Below are 20102 nucleotides of genomic sequence, written 5' to 3' on the forward strand. Positions count from 1 at the left end.
ATACATGGGTACTGAAAGAAGAAATATTTAAATATTTTGCTTTAGTTTTTTAACAATCTTGTGTATGGAAACGTGTAAAATGAAGGGATGATGGGATACCAAAATAAGGCATGATGTTATAATTAATTTAATCGTATAACGTTATAGCATTTTAATATATTTCAAAATAAAGTTATAATATAATTACATAAAATAGAAAAAAGAACAAGAAACAGATTCAGTCATTCAGATAACAATTAGCAATTAGCATGTGTTTACATATAAATTAAACATATCATAAATAATGCATCGTATGTTAGTTATAAAACGTGGTGTTATTTAAAACTAGGACTTGTTAAATAGAAGAGAAAGACTAAAAGTTAAAAATTTTTATAATAATCCTACCTAATTCAATCTTGTCAGATTATATAAATTTTTCTATATAAATATTTAATCATTTAAAAGCTAACAAAATTGAGGTAACCAAGCAACAAATACTTGAGGTAAGTGGAAAAAGAAAAACCAATTAAAATAGAGTAAACTGCTAAAATCATCCCTGAGTTTTGACTCAAATTGCTAGATCACTCCAAAATCAACTTTTTTTTGCTAAAATAGTCCCTGAGCCTAGTTTCTGTTGCTATTTCAGTCCAATAAATTAACACCGTTAGAACCTCCGTTAATGAATGAGTAAAATTGCTAAATTCGTCCCTGAGGTTTGATTCAAGTTGCTAGATTAGTCCAAAATCAAGTTTTTTGAATTTGTTAATTATAAACTTATTTAGGTATATAATTTTTCTAGACTTGCATTATTTTTTTGAATTTGTTAATTATAAACTTATGTAGATTATAAACTTATTTAGGTATATAAATTTTCTAGACTTGCATTAATTTTTTGAATTTGTTAATTATAAACTTATGTAGATTATAAACTTATTTAGGTATATAAATCATTAATATCACAAGATTATAAACTTATTTAAGGCGGGTCCAGTTATATTTATGTTCGTTGAATAAATCATTAATATCACAAGAGAAAAAAATGGTAAATGACAGGTTCTTAATGCATCAATACTTGTACCAAATGCATTATATATTTTCTTAAATGTCTTAAAATTTAAGATAAATTACAAGTCTACCCTAAATATATAATTTAAATTTGTGTTTAGTTATAAAAATATAAACATAATGTAGCTCTTTTGGAGAGCGCAATTTTATTTGACCTGTCTTAAACACTGGTTTGACCCGAACCCGTTTTGACTCAAACCAAAATAATCCTTTTTACGAGACTTGTTCTGGCACGACATGTTGTTCGACCTCACCTGAATGATAAGTATTATTAAATAAGAAACCACTTAATTAAGTAGAAAAAATGAATAAAAGAACTTTATAATACAAATATTAAATTAAAATAATTGATAAATATTAAACATTAAATATTACGAATTAAATAAAAACAAATAAAAATTATGTTAATTTCTTAATATTTAAATTTACATATAATGTTTGTATTTTTCATAACTAAATATTGTTTAAATTAACTGTTGTCTTATTTAAATCCTTAAATAAATACTAAATATTTACATGGTAACAACAACAACAACAACATCAAAATAAAATCAGTATTTAAGGCTGGGCCGGTTAAATTACGCTCTTCAAAAAAACTACATTTATATTTTTAAAACTAATTTTATTTAAATTAAATTAAGTATTATCTTATTTAAATACTTAAGTATATAATTAGTAAACATTTAATGATAATAATAATAATAATAATAATCAAAATAACTAACAAATAATTTTTCAAAATAACTAACAAAAGGATTTTTTCTCTTGTGATATTAATGATTTATATACCTAAATAAGTTTATAATCTAAATAAGTTTATAATTAACAAATTCAAAAAATTAATGCAAGTCTAGAAAAATTATATACCTAAATAAGTTTATAATTAACAAATTCAAAAAATTAATGCAAGTCTAGAAAAATTATATACCTAAATAAGTTTATAATTAACAAATTCAAAAATCTTGATTTTGGACTGATCTAGCAACTTGAATTAAACCTCAGGGACGAATTTAGCAGTTTTACCCATTCATTAGCGGAGGTTCTAACGGTGTTAATTTATTGGACTGAAATAGCAACAGAAACTAGGCTCGGGGACTGTTTTAGCAAAAAAAGTTGATTTTGGACTGATCTAGCAATTTGAGTCAAACCACAGGGACGATTTTAGCAGTTTACTCAATTAAAATATATAGAGTGAAGTGTATCGTCATATTTTCATTGCATCATAGTATCCAAATCACTAGCAAGTAGCAACTAGAGGTGTTTAAAAACCATTCTAGACCGGTTGAACCAAAGACCAGAATCAAAAGTGGCAAGAAGTAAACGGTTTGGTCTTGGTTCGCCTATTTGATGAAAACCAACCTTCCTAACAGGTCCGGTAGAAAGATAGTTGCATGTTTACATTCAATCCACCATGGTCCAACCATCCATACCGGCCTGACAGTCATACCCCTAACTAAAGACTGAGCCTGTTTAATCCGTTAATTTAATTATTAGAAACTTTATCATTTTTGAGAAACATTGTACCAGGACATGTAATTGAGCAACAAAATGAGTTTATGAGTGTATGTTGATATTAGAAATTTAACTTTCTTGAGAATTCTTGTATTAGGACATGTAATTGAGCAACAAAATGAGTTTATGAGTGTATATCGATTTGAATAAATAGGGATTTGTAGGTCATTGTTATTATTACTTTTTTTTTTTGGCAATACCTTTCAACAACTACTTATACTTTGACATTATTAGAAAATCTTATTTGTAGGTCATTGTTATTATTACCTTTTTTTTGGCAATACCTTTCAACAACCACTTATACTTTGACATTACTAGAAAATCTTATTCGCTTATTTAATTTTCAAAATTTAAAGTTATTCTTCATATTTAAGAAGCAACAAGCCAACAATTAAACCTCACTTAAAAAAAATCTCATATTTCTTAAATTCCAAGACTTAAATTTGAATTTAACCAATTTTTAAAATTTTAAATGTTAAATAATATAAATATAACGAGTGCCTGATCGTTTATACGACGATCCATTTTCTGAGGAACATTAAATTCCCACACCAAAAAATATTCAAAAACAATCCATAACCATCCCAGCAAAGGATTCCTCAAAGATTAAAATTCATAGTCGTTTTTAACTCGCAAGTTCAAAAAATAAAACCATCTCTCGCTCTAGGAAATCAGGTGTGTCGTGTCGTGTAATGCCCATTGAAAAAACTAGCTAGCCTGTGCAACAATCCCCGTCACATAAGCTTGATCGCTCACTAGCCCAATGGGTGTCGTCTCCTGTAAAAAGATATTATGTTAAAAAAAAAAAGCACATATAATGGTCCAAAAAGTTGTTAGTTAGGGATTAAATGTAAGGAACAACAAAAGGACTAAGTTTGCTATATAAGTAGGTTGGGTAAGGAACAAAAAGACTAGAGTATGCTACATAAGTAGGTTGGGTCACATGGGTCAAAGCAGGTTCAGATTGAAACAAGGCATTTTACTAGTCCGGGTCAAAATGGGACGGTAGGATGCGTTTGGTTGACGCATACACACTCTATTTTCAACAAGTATGAGCAACAACGACCCAAACCAACACATTCATAAGTAAATGTGATGAAATTGTAACCTCTTACAATGACCATTCAACAGCGAAATTAATACTTCATAACTTCATTTGCGGCAATTTCATATATAGACAAAAGATCAAATACAATAACTTTAACGTACAAAACGAACGAATTGAAGGTTTTGCTGAAAAAACGCGGTGGCATTTTCCTAATTATTAGTAATTTTAAAATTACTCTACAAATGGTCCTGTAGAGTAATTTTAAAATTACTCTACAAATGGTCCTGTAGAGTAATTTTGATCTTGTAGAGTAATTTTGATCTTGTAGGGTAATTTAATTATCAAAATCTTGTAGAGTAATTTTGATCTTGTAGGGTAATTATCAAAATTACTCTACAACTTTAGAGTAATTTTGATCTTGTATGGTAATTATCAAAATTACTACTCTACAAGTGTATCAAAATTACTCTGCATCAAAATTACTCTACAAGTGTATCAAAATTACTCCGCAAGTTTATCAAACAACATACAATACAAAATTACTCTACAAAATCATTTGTAGAGTAATTACGATACTCTACAAAATTACCTTACAAGATCAAAATTACCATACAAGATCATTTGTAGAGTAATTATGATACTCTACAAAATTACTCTACAAGATCAAAATTACCCTACAAGAACATTTTACAAAATTACTCTACAAGATCAAAATTACTCTACAGGTCACTTTACAAAATTACTCTACAGGATCATTTGTAGAGTAATTTTGATAATTACTCTGCGAGTAAATAATTACGAAAATGTCACCGCGTTTTTTTGGCTTTTTCATGCCTTTCGTACGTTTTGTACGATAAGACACTTTGTACGTTAACTTTACCCTTCATATATATCCTTCTAAAAGTTTAAAAATTTACACACACACATATATTCCCCAAATTTTCATAGTATCATATTTATATTCCCGTAACACTAAAAAGATATTTACACATTTCGAACTAAATAACATTAAATCAACTACTTATAAGTTATAACAGTTCACTGAATAAAGGAATAAGAAAATACTCAAATAGCACTATTACTAAAAATCATCTCAGCAAAGTGTTCTCTTCGTTTATTATGAAAGGACGATTATAAGTAACAGGCTAACAGCTTTCATTTCGAGTGTTTTGAAAGGGTAAATACGATATGTTGATATTTGCGCTATCACTTACTCATATCTTCTCACAACATTTAAATGGAACCCGGGCAATAGAAATTTTATAACGCTGACCTTGGCAGTCATGAAAGTATGAGCGTATAAGATGGTGGGACCTACCTCTTAGGTCGGCTCCGGTCTTCATCATAATCCATCACTCCACCAGGTTCAGGGAACATCTCTTCGTGCCCTCGGAAGTCAATGTCTTCCTGCTCACAGTTTGTGACTTCTGCCACAACGTAAGTAAGATGCATACACAAATATTGCTCAAAATTACAGGACATGCCACCAATGGAAACAAGACTTGCAATGAATTGATGAAACACTTCAACACGAGTATGATTTTTTTGTTGGAATATATATTTTGTATAGTTAAATCGGTCCTCATTATTCTCAAACGTATAGAAATGAAAATGGTGTAAAAAACACACACAAAGATCGGATATCGGTCTTTGAGATATCAGTTATTGCGGTACCAAATCGGTGGGATATTTAATATCATGCTGAATTTTTATATGTAGCAATTTAACACCAAGGCCGGAGGGTGTGGAGGGCGCCACCCCTGCCACCTCACCTCCGATAGCGCCGGAGGGGCGCCACCGTCCATACCCAGCGAATTAAAAGGGGGCGCCATTGTTTGTTCGCCAAGGTGATAGCGGAGGATAAAGGTGTGTGCAGGTGGGGGCCACATCTTTTCAACCAATAGAATCTTTTTTTTTTTTATTTTGTTTAATAGGGGGCTTTATACCATACCATGCAAGTTAAAGGGGCTTTATTCCATGACGTGGCATTGACGTGGATCTGACGTGGCGTGATAAAGCCCCTAGCCTAACAGTTCAGTATACTTTCCTACCTTTAACAAATTAACCTTTTGTAACTTGCAAAACACTAACAATTAAGACTTCAAACACTAATAGCAGCAATAAGAAGGAAAACGAATGGTATAACTAAGATGAAAGGTACTGATATCGAGAAAATCGGTGATATGTCCGTTAATATCGCCGATAATATCGGTACCGATATTCTAACCGATATTTTGCACCAATATCTCACTAGGGAACTGATAATCGATATATCAGTGATACATCGCGATATTAACTGCATAGTAAAATATAAATACAGCTGACCTTCAGGGAAAGTGTCTTTTTCACTTCTTCCATTCTTTCATCGGCTTCTTTCTTATGCTTCTTGTCCAGCTCACTCATAGTGTCAGCCCATTTTATCTTATCTTGAATTGTAATAAGTAAATTATCTGATGTACTTAACCTATGGAATGCCCAAAATATGTCAAGACAAATTAATACCGTAACGTATAACAGTCAAAAAAACATGACAAGCGTTACCAGTTTGATAACGTATGTATCATACTCCCCAATTGTCCAGGCCTTAGATCCCTCCCGGCTGCAAATTGCACCTATGATGATGACAAGAAAATTAATAAAGCCTTCATAAACTTACTGATAAGCAACCGACAATGAACTATACCTGAAAACATCTTCGCAACTGATCCAGCTTGCCCCTAACTATACCCTATAAAGATGAAAAAATAAATAAATTGCCAATTTGATCAATTAAACCATTAAAAGGCGTAATAAGCTGAATAAAATCCACGCGGAGGTTATGGAAAGTACCTACCACATACATGCACTCGATCAAGAAATCTTCGAGCTCACGGACATTTATAACATCCAATTCTTGCATCAGCACGTCATATGAGAGTACCTGAAAGGACCCATAAACTAGAAAGTCAAGAATCAAGTACAAACAAAACTACAAAAGCAAAGTAGCTCTAAAAGAAGAAAATGAAAAATAAACTTTGTTATTGTATCATTTTTTTAGCTTCCTAAAAACTGGTTAACCCATAGTTATCGATAGCGAATAGCGACAAATAGCGACAAGGTACCTATACGCTACGTAGTGATAGCGATGAAATAGCACTCGCTATTTCATGTATAGCGATAAGGTAGTAGAAAATTTTAAAAATAAAAAATATAGATATTTATAATTTATATATGTATATAATGTTAATTTTATACTTTTTATGCATAAATTCAGAAGTTTAAGGACCAAATGTAAACTAGTGAAGATAGAGGGGGTTAAACGTTTAAATACACAAACTAATTTTACACTTTTTATGTAAAAGTTATAAGTTTTAGGGGCTAAATATAAACTGGTGAAAGATAGAGGGGTTAAATGTTAAAATACCTAAAGTTATTTAACCCTAGGAAGTTATTTAACCCTAGGAGTGTTAAACACGCTGCTACTCTGCATCTTCTTCTCCTGGTCGCATCTTCTTCTCACATGTTTCCGGCCAAAAAGCAGCGCCGGCGCCGGAATTCATCGCCGGAGGTCGCTATTTTCACTCTTTTCAGCCGCGAGATCCAAATAGCGCAGGTCCATCGATTCGCAACGCTATTCGCGATAGCGGTCGCTATGGCCGCTATCGATAACTATGGGTTAACCAGTTGAAAAACATGTCTTTATAACAGAGTCACAAACTACCTTTCTAATCCAATTTGGATTTTAACTTAGAGAGTCCAACAACAATGAGAAACTTTAACATATTGGTCCTAATGGACACACAAAAAAATACATCGATCAACTGTAAACTGGGGTTCCAACTAATTTTTGATGAATCAACTGTAAACTGTGCTTATTCATTTATTGGATTTCATTATATTGTACTCGTTAACAAAATCACTGCCACTACTGATAGCAAGACTAATCACGTGAAAGAATACGTTACCTTGTTTGCCTCAGCTAGCGTAAGCACGGTGAGTTGTTTTAACTTGAGAACCTGATCGGGAGCCAACGGTGGAAGACTAATAGCATTTCCTACATATCATAGACATAAAGTAACTTTACCCATCAGATAATGTATCATAACAAGTGATTCAGGTGAATAGCATACACAAACAAACATTTTTATGCGTCAATAAAGCCATCATAGTCTAAAAATGCAGCCTCCATATGATAGACCCCCCCCCCCCCCCCCAACAACACGCAGCTCTATATTTTATAAGCAAATATATACGATCTTTCTTTGCATGTAACATATGTTCAAATCCTTGAGGTTTTGTAATTAAAAGACATACAAAGAAGAAGATCATCCTTAAGTGCCATGTGAAATGATTATAAATAAATTACAAAAAGAAAAGTGAAATAAAACCGAGAAACGTACTCTTATATTCACTCCATGTTCCATGAGCAAACATTCGAAGCAAATCAAGGTAAATAGAATGTTCTGTGCCTTGAAGCTGCATAAAATCAGACATGAGAAACAAAAGAAATTGATACACTTGCATAAAAGAGATCAAATGATGATGTAAACTGACGCCTATAATCAAACTACAATATATGAGGGAGATGTAAATCTAAAAACAAAGTGAAGACTGATTATTCCTTCTAAATAAATATAATAAAATGTTGACTCTTGACTGACTGTGCCCTAGAGTAAAAGACAGAATAAAACAAGGCAACAAAAATCAACATCTGATAATTAGTTGGACCCTGCAAGAAGTGTCGCTAGAACCAAATCTTTCATCCAACCACAAGTTTGCAAGTATATAAAAATCATTGAAAACATTGCCACAAGTCCAGAACCAGATGTCATCATGCCACAATCACAGAAGCGCATAATCAAACCACAATAAGGCTTTCATTTGTTAGCAATGTATCCACTATTTGTCCGAGAATCAGAACATCTAGAAACATGTATTTCACCATCACTCATGCACCATATATGACGCAAAAAGAATTCTAGTTTTCGTACGAGACATATGACATCTGTTTTCACCTATGACAGTAAATTCATATGCTGGTACAGTAGCAGAAAGGTTCTCCATAAACTTATCTTAACACTAATAATAAAATCATAGTTAAATTGTTCACTAAAGGATTAACCCTAATTCTAGTCCATAAATATATCTCATGTACTGTATTATCATTTATCACTCAATAATACAAAAACCCTAGTTGCCCCCATGGATGTAGGTTTCACACCGCGGCCATAAAATCTAGGGCTGGCATATCAAGTCAGACACGACCTGTTAAGACACGGACAACAAACAGGTACACACGATCACAACACAAAATCTCGGTGGAGCGTGAAATGCGCAGAGATCGGAAAGAACACCAACGGCGAAAGCACTCTGCTGGGCCGACACTGACACTGAGAGACGAAAGCTAGGGGAGCGAATGGGATTAGATACCCCAGTAGTCCTAGCCGTAAACGATGGATACTAGGCGTTGTGCGTATCGACCCGTGCAATGCTGTAGCTAACGCGTTAAGTATCCCGCCTGGGGAGTACGTTCACAAGAATGAAACTCAAAGGAATTGACGGGGGCCCGCACAAGCGGTGGAGCATGTGGTTTAATTCGATGCAAAGCGAAGAACCTTACCAGGGCTTGACATGCCGCAAATCCTCTTGAAATCGTGTCAGTTTTTCTAAACACAAACACGAACCTGATAATAAACAGGTTACACGAACACGACCTGTTAAGACCTTGGTTTAAAAAAGCAGGAAGCGCACAAAAGCGACGAGGTCTAAAACCGAGGCGCAAAGCGCAAAAGCGGTGAGCTTTCCGTACGCAAGGCGCAAAGTGATTATATAAATTATTTTACATATCCCATAGGTTTTTAGCATCCCCTGCCTATGATTTAGCTATAATTAAGCTTTATATATGTTTTAAAATGAAAAAAAAAAACATAAATGTACAGCATAAAAAACCTGTTGTACATCACTCAGCTGCACAGAAACAACCCATGTACAAAAGGCGCGCACCTCACCTGAGCCTCAGGTTAAATTTTAGCCTAAAAAGCGCGCCTCACCTGTGCCTTTTGTACACTCTGCGCTGCGCCTTGTGTCACACAAGGCGTTTTGGTTTGCGCCTTAGGTCGCCTCGTGCCTAGGCGCGCTTTTCTAAACCAAGGTTAAGACACGAACTCGCCCTGGAGGGGTGGTGTGTGAAGTCTAGGGCTGGCATACCGTGTCAGACACGACTTGTTAAGACACGAACACGAAATATGTAAATGCGTGTTTTCGTGTCCGTGTCTGAAATTGCCAGCCCTAATAAAATCTCTCGTGTTCATTTACTGTTTTTCTGTTTGTTTGTGTTCGTTACTCGATTGATCCTAACAGGGGTAGCACCCTGCACCCCTCTTCTAATTCATTATGATATAGAAAATTATAAGTTCTATTACAAAATCATCAATCAAAGAGTTTCAAATATTGATCCATAATCATCCAACACAATGTTTAAATCCCTATCATACAGGTTATAAGAAAAACTATCAATCAACCAAAACCCTAAACTAATATATAAAGTTGACACAAGTTATATAAGAAACGAAGAATTCGGACCTGAATAACGTTAGGTACGGAAAGAATCTCGGAGAAAGCAAAGAGTGAAGGATGTGAAGTGGCGTCACCGATGACGTTGGCGAGTGAAGAACCCTTGGAATTGGATGCTTGATTCACGAAGTGTTGGATCAGTTCTTCTTGCTTTTGCTCGATGTCCATGATGATCAACTTCTAGGATCATACAACTTGCAGTGGACTGATGATCAGATTAATGGAACTTTTGGGTAGATCTTGGAGTTTTAAAATTAGGGTTTGAAATCAGAATCAGGGATTTTGAGGGATTGGAGAAAGTGTTTCGGTGTTCATTGGAATTTTACTCTTCTACTGCATCTACAGATCTACTAGTTCATTACACAAGATTTGTGTTTGTGAGTGGTGCCGGTGTCACTCGCTATAGCTTATAGCTTAAGAGTTAAGATACAAAAAAATATTAGATACAACTTCTATTTCAACAAAAAATTTGCCGGATACATAAAAACCGAATACCGCTACCGCTACCGCTACTGCAACCGAAAATTGTTCAGACGGTATTTGGTTCCTCATGATAAAAAAAAAAAATAAACCACAAAAAAGTTATATTTTGGAGTGAGTTATGGTGTTTGGGATGTAACAATGGTGTTACAACCAAACTCAAAGTGGTGGTCTGTGGGGAACCGATCGTGACCAATGAGGATGTTGGCCCTTAGGGAGGGTCGAAGGGTCGAATATTACTAGGGTTATAGTCTAGCCGAGCCAGGTTGAGCTCGAGCTCGAACATAAACGAGTCGGCTCAGCTCGTTTATTTTATCAGGTTGAAAAGTCGAGCTTGAGCTCAGCTCGTTAATATTTTTATAATTTTTTAAAACATTGATAACATAGAAAAACAAAGAATAATAAAAACTACACCTGTATCTATTTGTATTATTTTTACAAATCGACCTAAGCCGAACCAGCTCATTTCCATCCGAGGTTTTTTTCGAGCAGAGTTTTTTTCATGTTTATCTGTACATGGTGCTTAGGGGTGTTCAAGATCAAATTATCCGATTTTTGGATATCCGAAAATCGGATATCCGAAAATTTAGGATAGCGAATATTGATATCCGAATCCGTATCCGAATTTTCGGATATCCAGTTTTCAGATATCCGAAATTTCGGATACGAATTCGGATATCCAAACGGATATCTGAATTTACAAAAAAAAAAATCAAAAAATCCGTTTCGTGCATAGATTAAAACTAAACCTATATTCGATTTTCCAAATTTCCGACAATTAAAACTAAAAACAATCATAAATTCACATTCGATTCCGATTATTTACTATTTTTTACAATAATTCAAACTAAATATAATGTTCATATACTATATATATTTATAAAAAATAATTAGTTTTCGGATATCGGATGATCGGATGATTCGAAATTTTTTAAATTCATATTGTAACACCCCAAAAACGGGTTTGGTAATTTAGAACCCGGTTAAGATAAAGGAATGGGTAAAGTACCGTTAGTAGTAAAAGTGAACCCATAAACAAAAATAACTAGGAATAAATTAGCCTAGTGGTGTCATGTATATAAGTAACAAGATGGTGAGTTTTAGTCCCATATGTAATCAAAACGAAATTTAAGGGACCAAAACCGTTAAGATGGAAACATGGGTTTTATTTATGAAAGTTTAACACACACAAACACACACTTCGCGTGTGTTCTAGATCGAGCAGGAGCTCCATGAGCTCAAAACCCTAACTTCCATCCATTTCATCAAATTGAAAGGCAAGATGAAGCTTAAATTCATAACCGAGCATGGATTAATGATCACCTTCACAAGGGGATCATAAGGTATGTCTTAAAACCTAGATTAGTGATTATGTATGAAGTGGGTTATGTTGTAAATCGCAAAAGTCGTATGAAATTTAGTATGAGTATGTGTTAGAATCATCATATAGTATGTGGATTATGCATGGTTTGGGTTAATTTGATGTTTGGAGGTGAAACCCACTTCTTGTGGTGAAGATGGCGACATGGGTGTGTCACCCATGTCCAATCCTTGTTCAAATCTTGTTGTGCTATGTTGCATGTGATGCGTTCTTGTTAGGTAGATTGGATGTGATATGAATTTGTTGATGTTTTTGTGTTAATTGATGAATGAAAGCATGAATTAGGAAGTAAAGCATGAAACACTTGTACATTATGCATAAATTGTGGCATGCACACCAAGTGTTTGATGAAATGCCTAGGTGAGATTAATAGATGAAAATGTATGCAAGTAGTGTATGAACATACATACAATGTGTAAATGATTAAATTGTTAGTAAACTTATATAAGGAACATGTGTAAGATTGAATCCATGTGGAGGTTTTATTGATGTCTTGTTTGGGTAGAAATGTGCACTAGTATCTTTCATTGTTCACTCACATTGTATGGTACACATTATGTGTTTAGTCGGTGGTTTAGTTGAGATTATGAAATGAAATTGGCGTTAATGTATAGCAAGTAAGGATGGTAAAATCATGTTGGTTGTGTATCCCAAATATGGCCGTCTTTTATGGGATCCCGAAAGCTTTATTATATGTAGTGTTGATATTATGTATGGGTGTGTATGTAATGGAATGATCATGTGGTTGTAAGCATATTACATCATGGATATGAAGTGTATATAATGTCATTGTTATAGCTTAATGTGATGACACGGATATATGGGGTTAAGTCGAAAGTCCATAAGATGGGTCGTTGACTTTTGGAAGTCAAACGTGAACCATGCATTTGACATGATCATTTAAGCGTACAATCATGCATACTAACAAGAATGTGATTGTGTGATGTGAAAGCATAGGGATCATGTGGAAATGGACTCAAGCAAGAAAGGCAAACGGGTCAAAAGGAGGCAAGGGAAAGGACGCAAAAAGGTAAGTGATTTCCGTAATCACTTCTTAGTTGTTTAAGTAATGTAGCGTTTTAACTAATAAAACATGATGTTTAAAGTTAAATGTGGATTATATTGTATGAAATCGGTGAATTTCGCTAAGTAGACCAATGGGTCAAAATAAGGTCTTATGATTATATTGAAATGTTGCATAAGAAATGGCTACACCGGTACTATAACCGGTTAATGGGTAGAATTGCTTATAAGTACGCAATCCGGGAATCGGAGATGCGGTTTAATAGTCAAAAGAATCGGATGTGAGTTTGTTTTAATAAATAAACAACTATGTAAGTGGAAATTTTAGTAACAAAGTTAGATTCGTAGATTTGAATGAAACGTATGAGTTTAATGAATACCGGGTGTCGGGTGCGTAAACCCCAAGTGCGGAACTCCGGACAAGGTAAAAATATTATGGCTTTAATGTTTGTGTATGATTCGGGTTAGAACAAATGAGTGGTTTGATGAAAACATGAACAGGTCGAATAAATAGAAAATGACTAATAAGCCGAAAGCGCGTAAGATAGGAATTTCCTTAAATCGGATATGGGATTCCAAGTCCTTATCATAGAATGTGAATTTACAAGCATGTAGGAAGAAACGGGAGGTTAAACGGGTAAACATTTAAAAGCTACGCAAGTTTTAGCGTTTTCGGACGACGAAACGAATCTGCAGCAAGAAACACCTCTTAACTTAAGAGGAGTGCAAAAGAAACACATCTTAACTTAAGAGGAGTGCAAAAGAAACACATCTTAACATAAGAGGAGTTCAACAGAACACCTTTTAACTTATGCACAATGCAGAGACCGTCGGCGACGGTACCCCTTCACCCGGTGGCCCCTCCTTATCCGATTTTCCTGTTTTGCTTGTTTGTTATAGAGTGTTTATGAGATGCAATGAGCATGTACGCAAGCTTAAAACGAAACGAAATAAGTATAGAGGTATTTGTAAGTATAAGTATGGAATTACTTACTTGATTAGTAAAGGGAATCCATAGGCAATCGCGTCTAGGAATGTATATATGTGAGTGGGTATGTAGGTAGGTATGCAGGTATGTATACGTGTATGTATGTATGTTCGTAGATATGTACGTATTGTATACATGGTTTCAATACATTTAAGCATTGACGTTATTAACCGTTTAAATCTAGAAAGATAACGGATGGAAAGTATACGTGGATAGAACGTAACGAGACTACATGATTATGAACCTTGTTTGTATATGATGTATGCTAATGTTGCGAATGTATATGGTGGGTGCAGGTTGTACGAATCACAGATTATCATCAAGAGGAGTAGCGATCAAGTCAAGAGCAAGGATTGTACGGAAAGTGCGGTCACATAGTTAGGTTATGTATTGCCTTGAAGTCTTAAAATTGAGTACGAATGTTGCGATTACTTTTTATGAAACGTTTGACAATTTGTAACTTGAATCGTCATGTAAGTAATGTCGTTACCAAAGAAATAAATTTTAAGGTTCGTAATTCCGCTGCGTCGTTTTAAGGTTAAACGTGTTAGGGTCTTACAAGTTGGTATCAGAGCCATGGTTTGAGTGAAATCAAGTATGAGGAGATTAATACCTGAACTCAAACCTGTGTGCTCTTGTGACAAGGAAACCGTACAATCCAAGACTCGATCAAGATCTAAGGGTAGAAGTAAGGGTAAGTATGTGCTTAAGTATGTATTCGAAGAAAACTAACAGTATGTTATGTGTAAGGTAAGCATAATTGCTTGGAAAGGATGATCTGTGAATGGGGTCTAGGACCGGCATCAAGGCATGTAATAAGACAAATTGACCCAGGTACGTAAATTTAACGTGTAGGCGCACGTAATGGTATAATCTAGCAAGTGAAAGAAAGTTTTAAATGAAATATAATAATAACATGGTAAAGAAGTTTTGAAAATATTACACGTGCCGAAACTTAATTCTTCGTACATAAGGTGGCGATTACACGAAGACACGAAACTAGTATGTGGATTGTGTACCTGGCCAGTACACAAGAAACATATGATGTTCGTGAGACCGTGATAATTGTTACAGGTATGTCCGTTAGAATTAGGTAGTAGGTGGACGTGAGGGTGAATAGAAATGTAAGACTTTTAGGAAGGAAAGTATGAATGATGTGTTAGAATCCGCGAGATGGATTCGAAGCATGAAAGGAATGAAGTATGAATGACCTGTTTGAATCCGCAAGTCGGATTCAACACATGTAAGGAATGAAAGGTATGAATGATATGTTTGAAACCGCTAGACGGGTTCAAACATAAAAGGAATGAAGGGTATGGATGTTACACTTGAATTCGCTGGACGGATTTAAAACATAAAAAGGATGAAATTAACCCACCTCAGGATGCGTCGATAGTTTGACCATGGTTGCGTCAAACGAGTCATATAAGTAAATATATAAAGCAAATGAACAAAAGAATAATCGTAATTGGCACACAAATCTAAATTTTATACGAAACAAAGAAGTTTTGAACAAGTTATATGTTAGATGTGTTAGTAATCGACTCTTAGGAGTCATAATGAACAACGAGCTACGACCCGGACAATAATTTAAGTATGAATGAGAAAGGTAAGTTTTGTTAAGAATACCAAACTGATGTAATGAATGCCTTTGCAAGTAGGCATGAAGGGAAAGAAGTACGAATGTGTACCTCAATACATCTACGATAAGTAAGAAATGTCGGTTTGACCTTGAAAAGTCAAACTGCAAAGATCGACAAAATAAGTAACCAGAATAAAAGAATTGCATGTAAGGAATGAAATGTGAGATGTGTTATAGCATGTATGTAGGAAGATGTAAAAGGATTATGGGTGAGTAATCACCTAGTATAATGAATGTTTGAATGAAAGGTGCTAACCACTGATTTTGTAGATGTTAATGGTAGAATTCTGAATGTGATCAAACCAATCGAATTGGTGAAATATTATGCACAAGTGGAAGCCCATTACAATGATGAATGAAAGCTGGCGTGGTACGGTTAGTACTCGTGAAGGAACGGATCGCTCTGGTTTACGGACCGCTGAAGTATGAAATAAAATCGAGGTAAGTATAATGTTTTAACTCATACCGGATAGATATAGATTTGTAAAATTGAAAGCGACTTACAAGATGAATGATGGAATAGGTATGGAATGTTTGACTTTTAATAGTTGACGTAAGAAGAGAACTATGTCACTAAGAACTAGATCTTAAGAGTTTTGAGAGAAAATTTCGAGTATTGGTTAAACTCTTGTATGAAGAACCTGCATGATAGCTTGCTTAGGCAAATTAAGTAATGCATGAATTGAGAGGAATAGTAATGTAGAATGAATGAGGTGAGTTGAAGTTAACGTAAGGGTACGTATAGTACAAATAACTATAGGAAACGTAGAATGATGTTAACTTTGGAGTTAAGCGTGTATATGTGACTATGAAATAGTAGTTTTGTTGCGATAACAAAACAAGAACTAAATGTTATATGATATATGTATAGAATATAATCTAAGAGGTGGGATGAAGGCATTAGATCTGTTATAACGGATCACACGAATGTAGGTACGATAATAAGTGTGAAGAAGTATGTATATTGACCCACTACAAATGGGCCAAGGAAATGAGAATGTTATGTAAAAGTAAAGTATGAAAAGTATGGACTTGTTAGAAAGAAGTCAATTATATGAATATTTATGAATCGAGAATGGATAGTTACTTAGTATTATGATGTACCTGTCGAAATTAAACATAGATGTGTATGTATAAATTACGAATTTGGATCGTATGGTTGATGAAAATAATAGGAATGTTATTAATGGGATGTTGGAATTGTTTCAAGCAAACAAAATGGTATATTGTGCGTGATATACGAGTATTGGAATGATGAATAAACCGCTAGCTATGAAGTGCGTTAGAAACTAGCGTCAGCTAGAGAAGGTGACACTAATAAGAACTCTGGGACGGGTCCTTGATGATAGAAGGTCGTCATTAGATGGGCTCATAGTCATGTTGATGGGGCGGAAGGGAAAGGTAATTAGTGTTAATGGAAATGAGAAAGGTTTCGGGGACGAAACCTCATTTAAGGGGGGTAGACTTGTAACACCCCAAAAACGGGTTTGGTAATTTAGAACCCGGTTAAGATAAAGGAATGGGTAAAGTACCGTTAGTAGTAAAAGTGAACCCATAAACAAAAATAACTAGGAATAAATTAGCCTAGTGGTGTCATGTATATAAGTAACAAGATGGTGAGTTTTAGTCCCATATGTAATCAAAACGAAATTTAAGGGACCAAAACCGTTAAGATGGAAACATGGGTTTTATTTATGAAATTTTAACACACACAAACACACACTTCGCGTGTGTTCTAGATAGAGCAGGAGCTCCATGAGCTCAAAACCCTAACTTCCATCCATTTCATCAAATTGAAAGGCAAGATGAAGCTTAAATTCATAACCGAGCATGGATTAATGATCACCTTCACAAGGGGATCATAAGGTATGTCTTAAAACCTAGGTTGGTGATTATGTATGAAGTGGGTTATGTTGTAAATCGCAAACTCGTATGAAATTTAGTATGAGTATGTGTTAGAATCATCATATAGAATGTGGATTATGCATGGTTTGGGTTAATTTGATGTTTGGAGGTGAAACCCACTTCTTGTGGTGAAGATGGCGACATGGGTGTGTCACCTATGTCCAATCCTTGTTCAAATCTTGTTGTGCTATGTTGCATGTGATGCGTTCTTGTTAGGTAGATTGGATGTGATATGAATTTGTTGATGTTTTTATGTTAATTGATGAAGTAAAGCATGAATTAGGAAGTAAAGCATGAAACACTTGTACATTATGCATAAATTGTGGCATGCACACCAAGTGTTTGATGAAATGCCTAGGTGAGATTAATAGATGAAAATGTATGCAAGTAGTGTATGAACATACATACAATGTGTAAATGATTAAATTGTTAGTAAACTTATATAAGGAACATGTGTAAGATTGAATCCATGTGGAGGTTTTATTGATGTCTTGTTTGGGTAGAAATGTGCACTAGTATCTTTCATTGTTCACTCACATTGTATGGTACACATTATGTGTTTAGTCGGTGGTTTAGTTGAGATTACGAAATGAAATTGGCGTTAATGTATAGCAAGTAAGGATGGTAAAATCATGTTGGTTGTGTATCCCAAATATGGCCGTCTTTTATGGGATCCCGAAAGCTTTATTATATGTAGTGTTGATATTATGTATGGGTGTGTATGTAATGGATTGATCATGTGGTTGTAAGCATATTACATCATGGATATGAAGTGTATATAATGCCATTGTTATAGCTTAATGTGATGACACGGATATATGGGGTTAAGTCGAAAGTCCATAAGATGGGTCGTTGACTTTTGGAAGTCAAACGTGAACCATGCATTTGACATGATCATTTAAGCGTACAATCATGCATACTAACAAGAATGTGATTGTGTGATGTGAAAGCATAGGGATCATGTGGAAATGGACTCAAGCAAGAAAGGCAAACGGGTCAAAAGGAGGCAAGGGAAAGGACGCAAAAAGGTAAGTGATTTCCGTATTCACTTCTTAGTTGTTTAAGTAATGTAGCGTTTTAACTAATAAAACATGATGTTTAAAGTTAAATGTGGATTAGATTGTATGAAATCGGTGAATTTCGCTAAGTAGACCAATGGGTCAAAATAAGGTCTTATGATTATATTGAAATGTTGCATAAGAAATGGCTACACCGGTACTATAACCGGTTAATGGGTAGAATTGCTTATAAGTACGCAATCCGGGAATCGGAGATGCGGTTTAATAGTCAAAAGAATCGGATGTGAGTTTGTTTTAATAAATAAACAACTATGTAAGTGGAAATTTTAGTAACAAAGTTAGATTCGTAGATTTGAATGAAACGTATGAGTTTAATGAATACCGGGTGTCGGGTGCGTAAACCCCAAGTGCGGAACTCCGGATAAGGTAAAAATATTATGGCTATAATGTTTGTGTATGATTCGGGTTAGAACAAATGAGTGGTTTGATGAAAACATGAACGGGTCGAATAAATAGAAAATGACTAATAAGCCGAAAGCGCGTAAGATAGGAATTTCCTTAAATCGGATATGGGATTCCAAGTCCTTATCATAGAATGTGAATTTACAAGCATGTAGGAAGAAACGGGAGGTTAAACGGGTAAACGGTTTAAAAGCTACGCAAGTTTTAGCGTTTTCGGACGACGAAACGAATCTGCAGCAAGAAACACCTCTTAACTTAAGAGGAGTGCAAAAGAAACACATCTTAACTTAAGAGGAGTGCAAAAGAAACACATCTTAACATAAGAGGAGTTCAACAGAACACCTTTTAACTTATGCACAATGCAGAGACCGTCGGCGACGGTACCCCTTCACCCGGCGGCCCCTCCTTATCCGATTTTCCTGTTTTGCTTGTTTGTTATAGAGTGTTTATGAGATGCAATGAGCATGTACGCAAGCTTAAAATGGAACGAAATAAGTATAGAGGTATTTGTAAGTATAAGTATGGAATTACTTACTTGATTAGTAAAGGGAATCCATAGGCAATCGCGTCTAGGAATGTATATATGTGAGTGGGTATGTAGGTAGGTATGCAGGTATGTATACGTGTATGTATGTATGTTCGTAGATATGTACGTATTGTATACATGGTTTCAATACATTTAAGCATTGACGTTATTAACCGTTTAAATCTAGAAAGATAACGGATGGAAAGTATACGTGGATAGAACGTAACGAGACTACATGATTATGAACCTTGTTTGTATATGATGTATGCTAATGCTGCGAATGTATATGGTGGGTGCAGGTTGTACGCATCACAGATTATCATCAAGAGGAGTAGCGATCAAGTCAAGAGCAAGGATTGTACGGAAAGTGCGGTCACATAGTTAGGTTATGTATTGCCTTGAAGTCTTAAAATTGAGTACGAATGTTGCGATTACTTTTTATGAAACGTTTGACAATTTGTAACTTGAACCGTCATGTAAGTAATGTCGTTACCAAAGAAATAAATTTTAAGGTTCGTAA

At 34.7% G+C, this 20102-nt stretch overlaps 1 protein-coding gene and 2 long non-coding RNA genes across 8 annotated transcripts; 2 read left to right on the plus strand and 1 right to left on the minus strand.

Moving 5' to 3' along the window:
• Positions 1-3013: 3013 nt before the first annotated feature.
• LOC110864588 (COP9 signalosome complex subunit 7) lies at positions 3014-10583 on the minus strand. 4 transcript variants are annotated; one of them, XM_022113691.2, is made up of 9 exons: positions 10166-10583; positions 7984-8059; positions 7549-7637; positions 6438-6524; positions 6288-6332; positions 6146-6216; positions 5930-6068; positions 4923-5028; positions 3014-3333 (listed from the first exon to the last, which is right to left on the minus strand). In XM_022113691.2, the coding sequence occupies exons 1-8, from the start codon at positions 10322-10324 to the stop codon at positions 4957-4959; spliced, it is 738 nt and encodes a 245-aa protein (XP_021969383.1). In that variant the 5' UTR covers positions 10325-10583; the 3' UTR covers positions 3014-3333; positions 4923-4956. The 4 variants fall into 4 exon arrangements, with proteins under 4 accessions (XP_021969383.1, XP_021969382.1, XP_021969381.1 ...); XM_022113690.2 differs by having other exon boundaries at positions 4923-5031; positions 10166-10582; XM_022113689.2 differs by having other exon boundaries at positions 4923-5011; positions 10166-10580.
• A 1228-nt stretch (positions 10584-11811) lies between these two features.
• On the plus strand, positions 11812-14545 carry LOC110863728. Of its 2 annotated transcripts, none has more exons than XR_002549324.2 (3): positions 11812-11979; positions 12970-13047; positions 14325-14545. It is a non-coding gene; the product is annotated as an uncharacterized LOC110863728 (long non-coding RNA). The 2 variants fall into 2 exon arrangements; XR_002549323.2 differs by having other exon boundaries at positions 11818-11979; positions 12975-13047.
• Positions 14546-17410: 2865 nt separating this feature from the next.
• LOC110863727 lies at positions 17411-20102 on the plus strand. Of its 2 annotated transcripts, none has more exons than XR_002549322.1 (3): positions 17411-17536; positions 18526-18603; positions 19882-20102. It is a non-coding gene; the product is annotated as an uncharacterized LOC110863727 (long non-coding RNA). The 2 variants fall into 2 exon arrangements; XR_002549321.1 differs by having other exon boundaries at positions 18531-18603.

This window comes from Helianthus annuus, chromosome 6, assembly GCF_002127325.2.
Source record: "Helianthus annuus cultivar XRQ/B chromosome 6, HanXRQr2.0-SUNRISE, whole genome shotgun sequence".
NCBI lineage: Eukaryota > Viridiplantae > Streptophyta > Magnoliopsida > Asterales > Asteraceae > Helianthus > Helianthus annuus.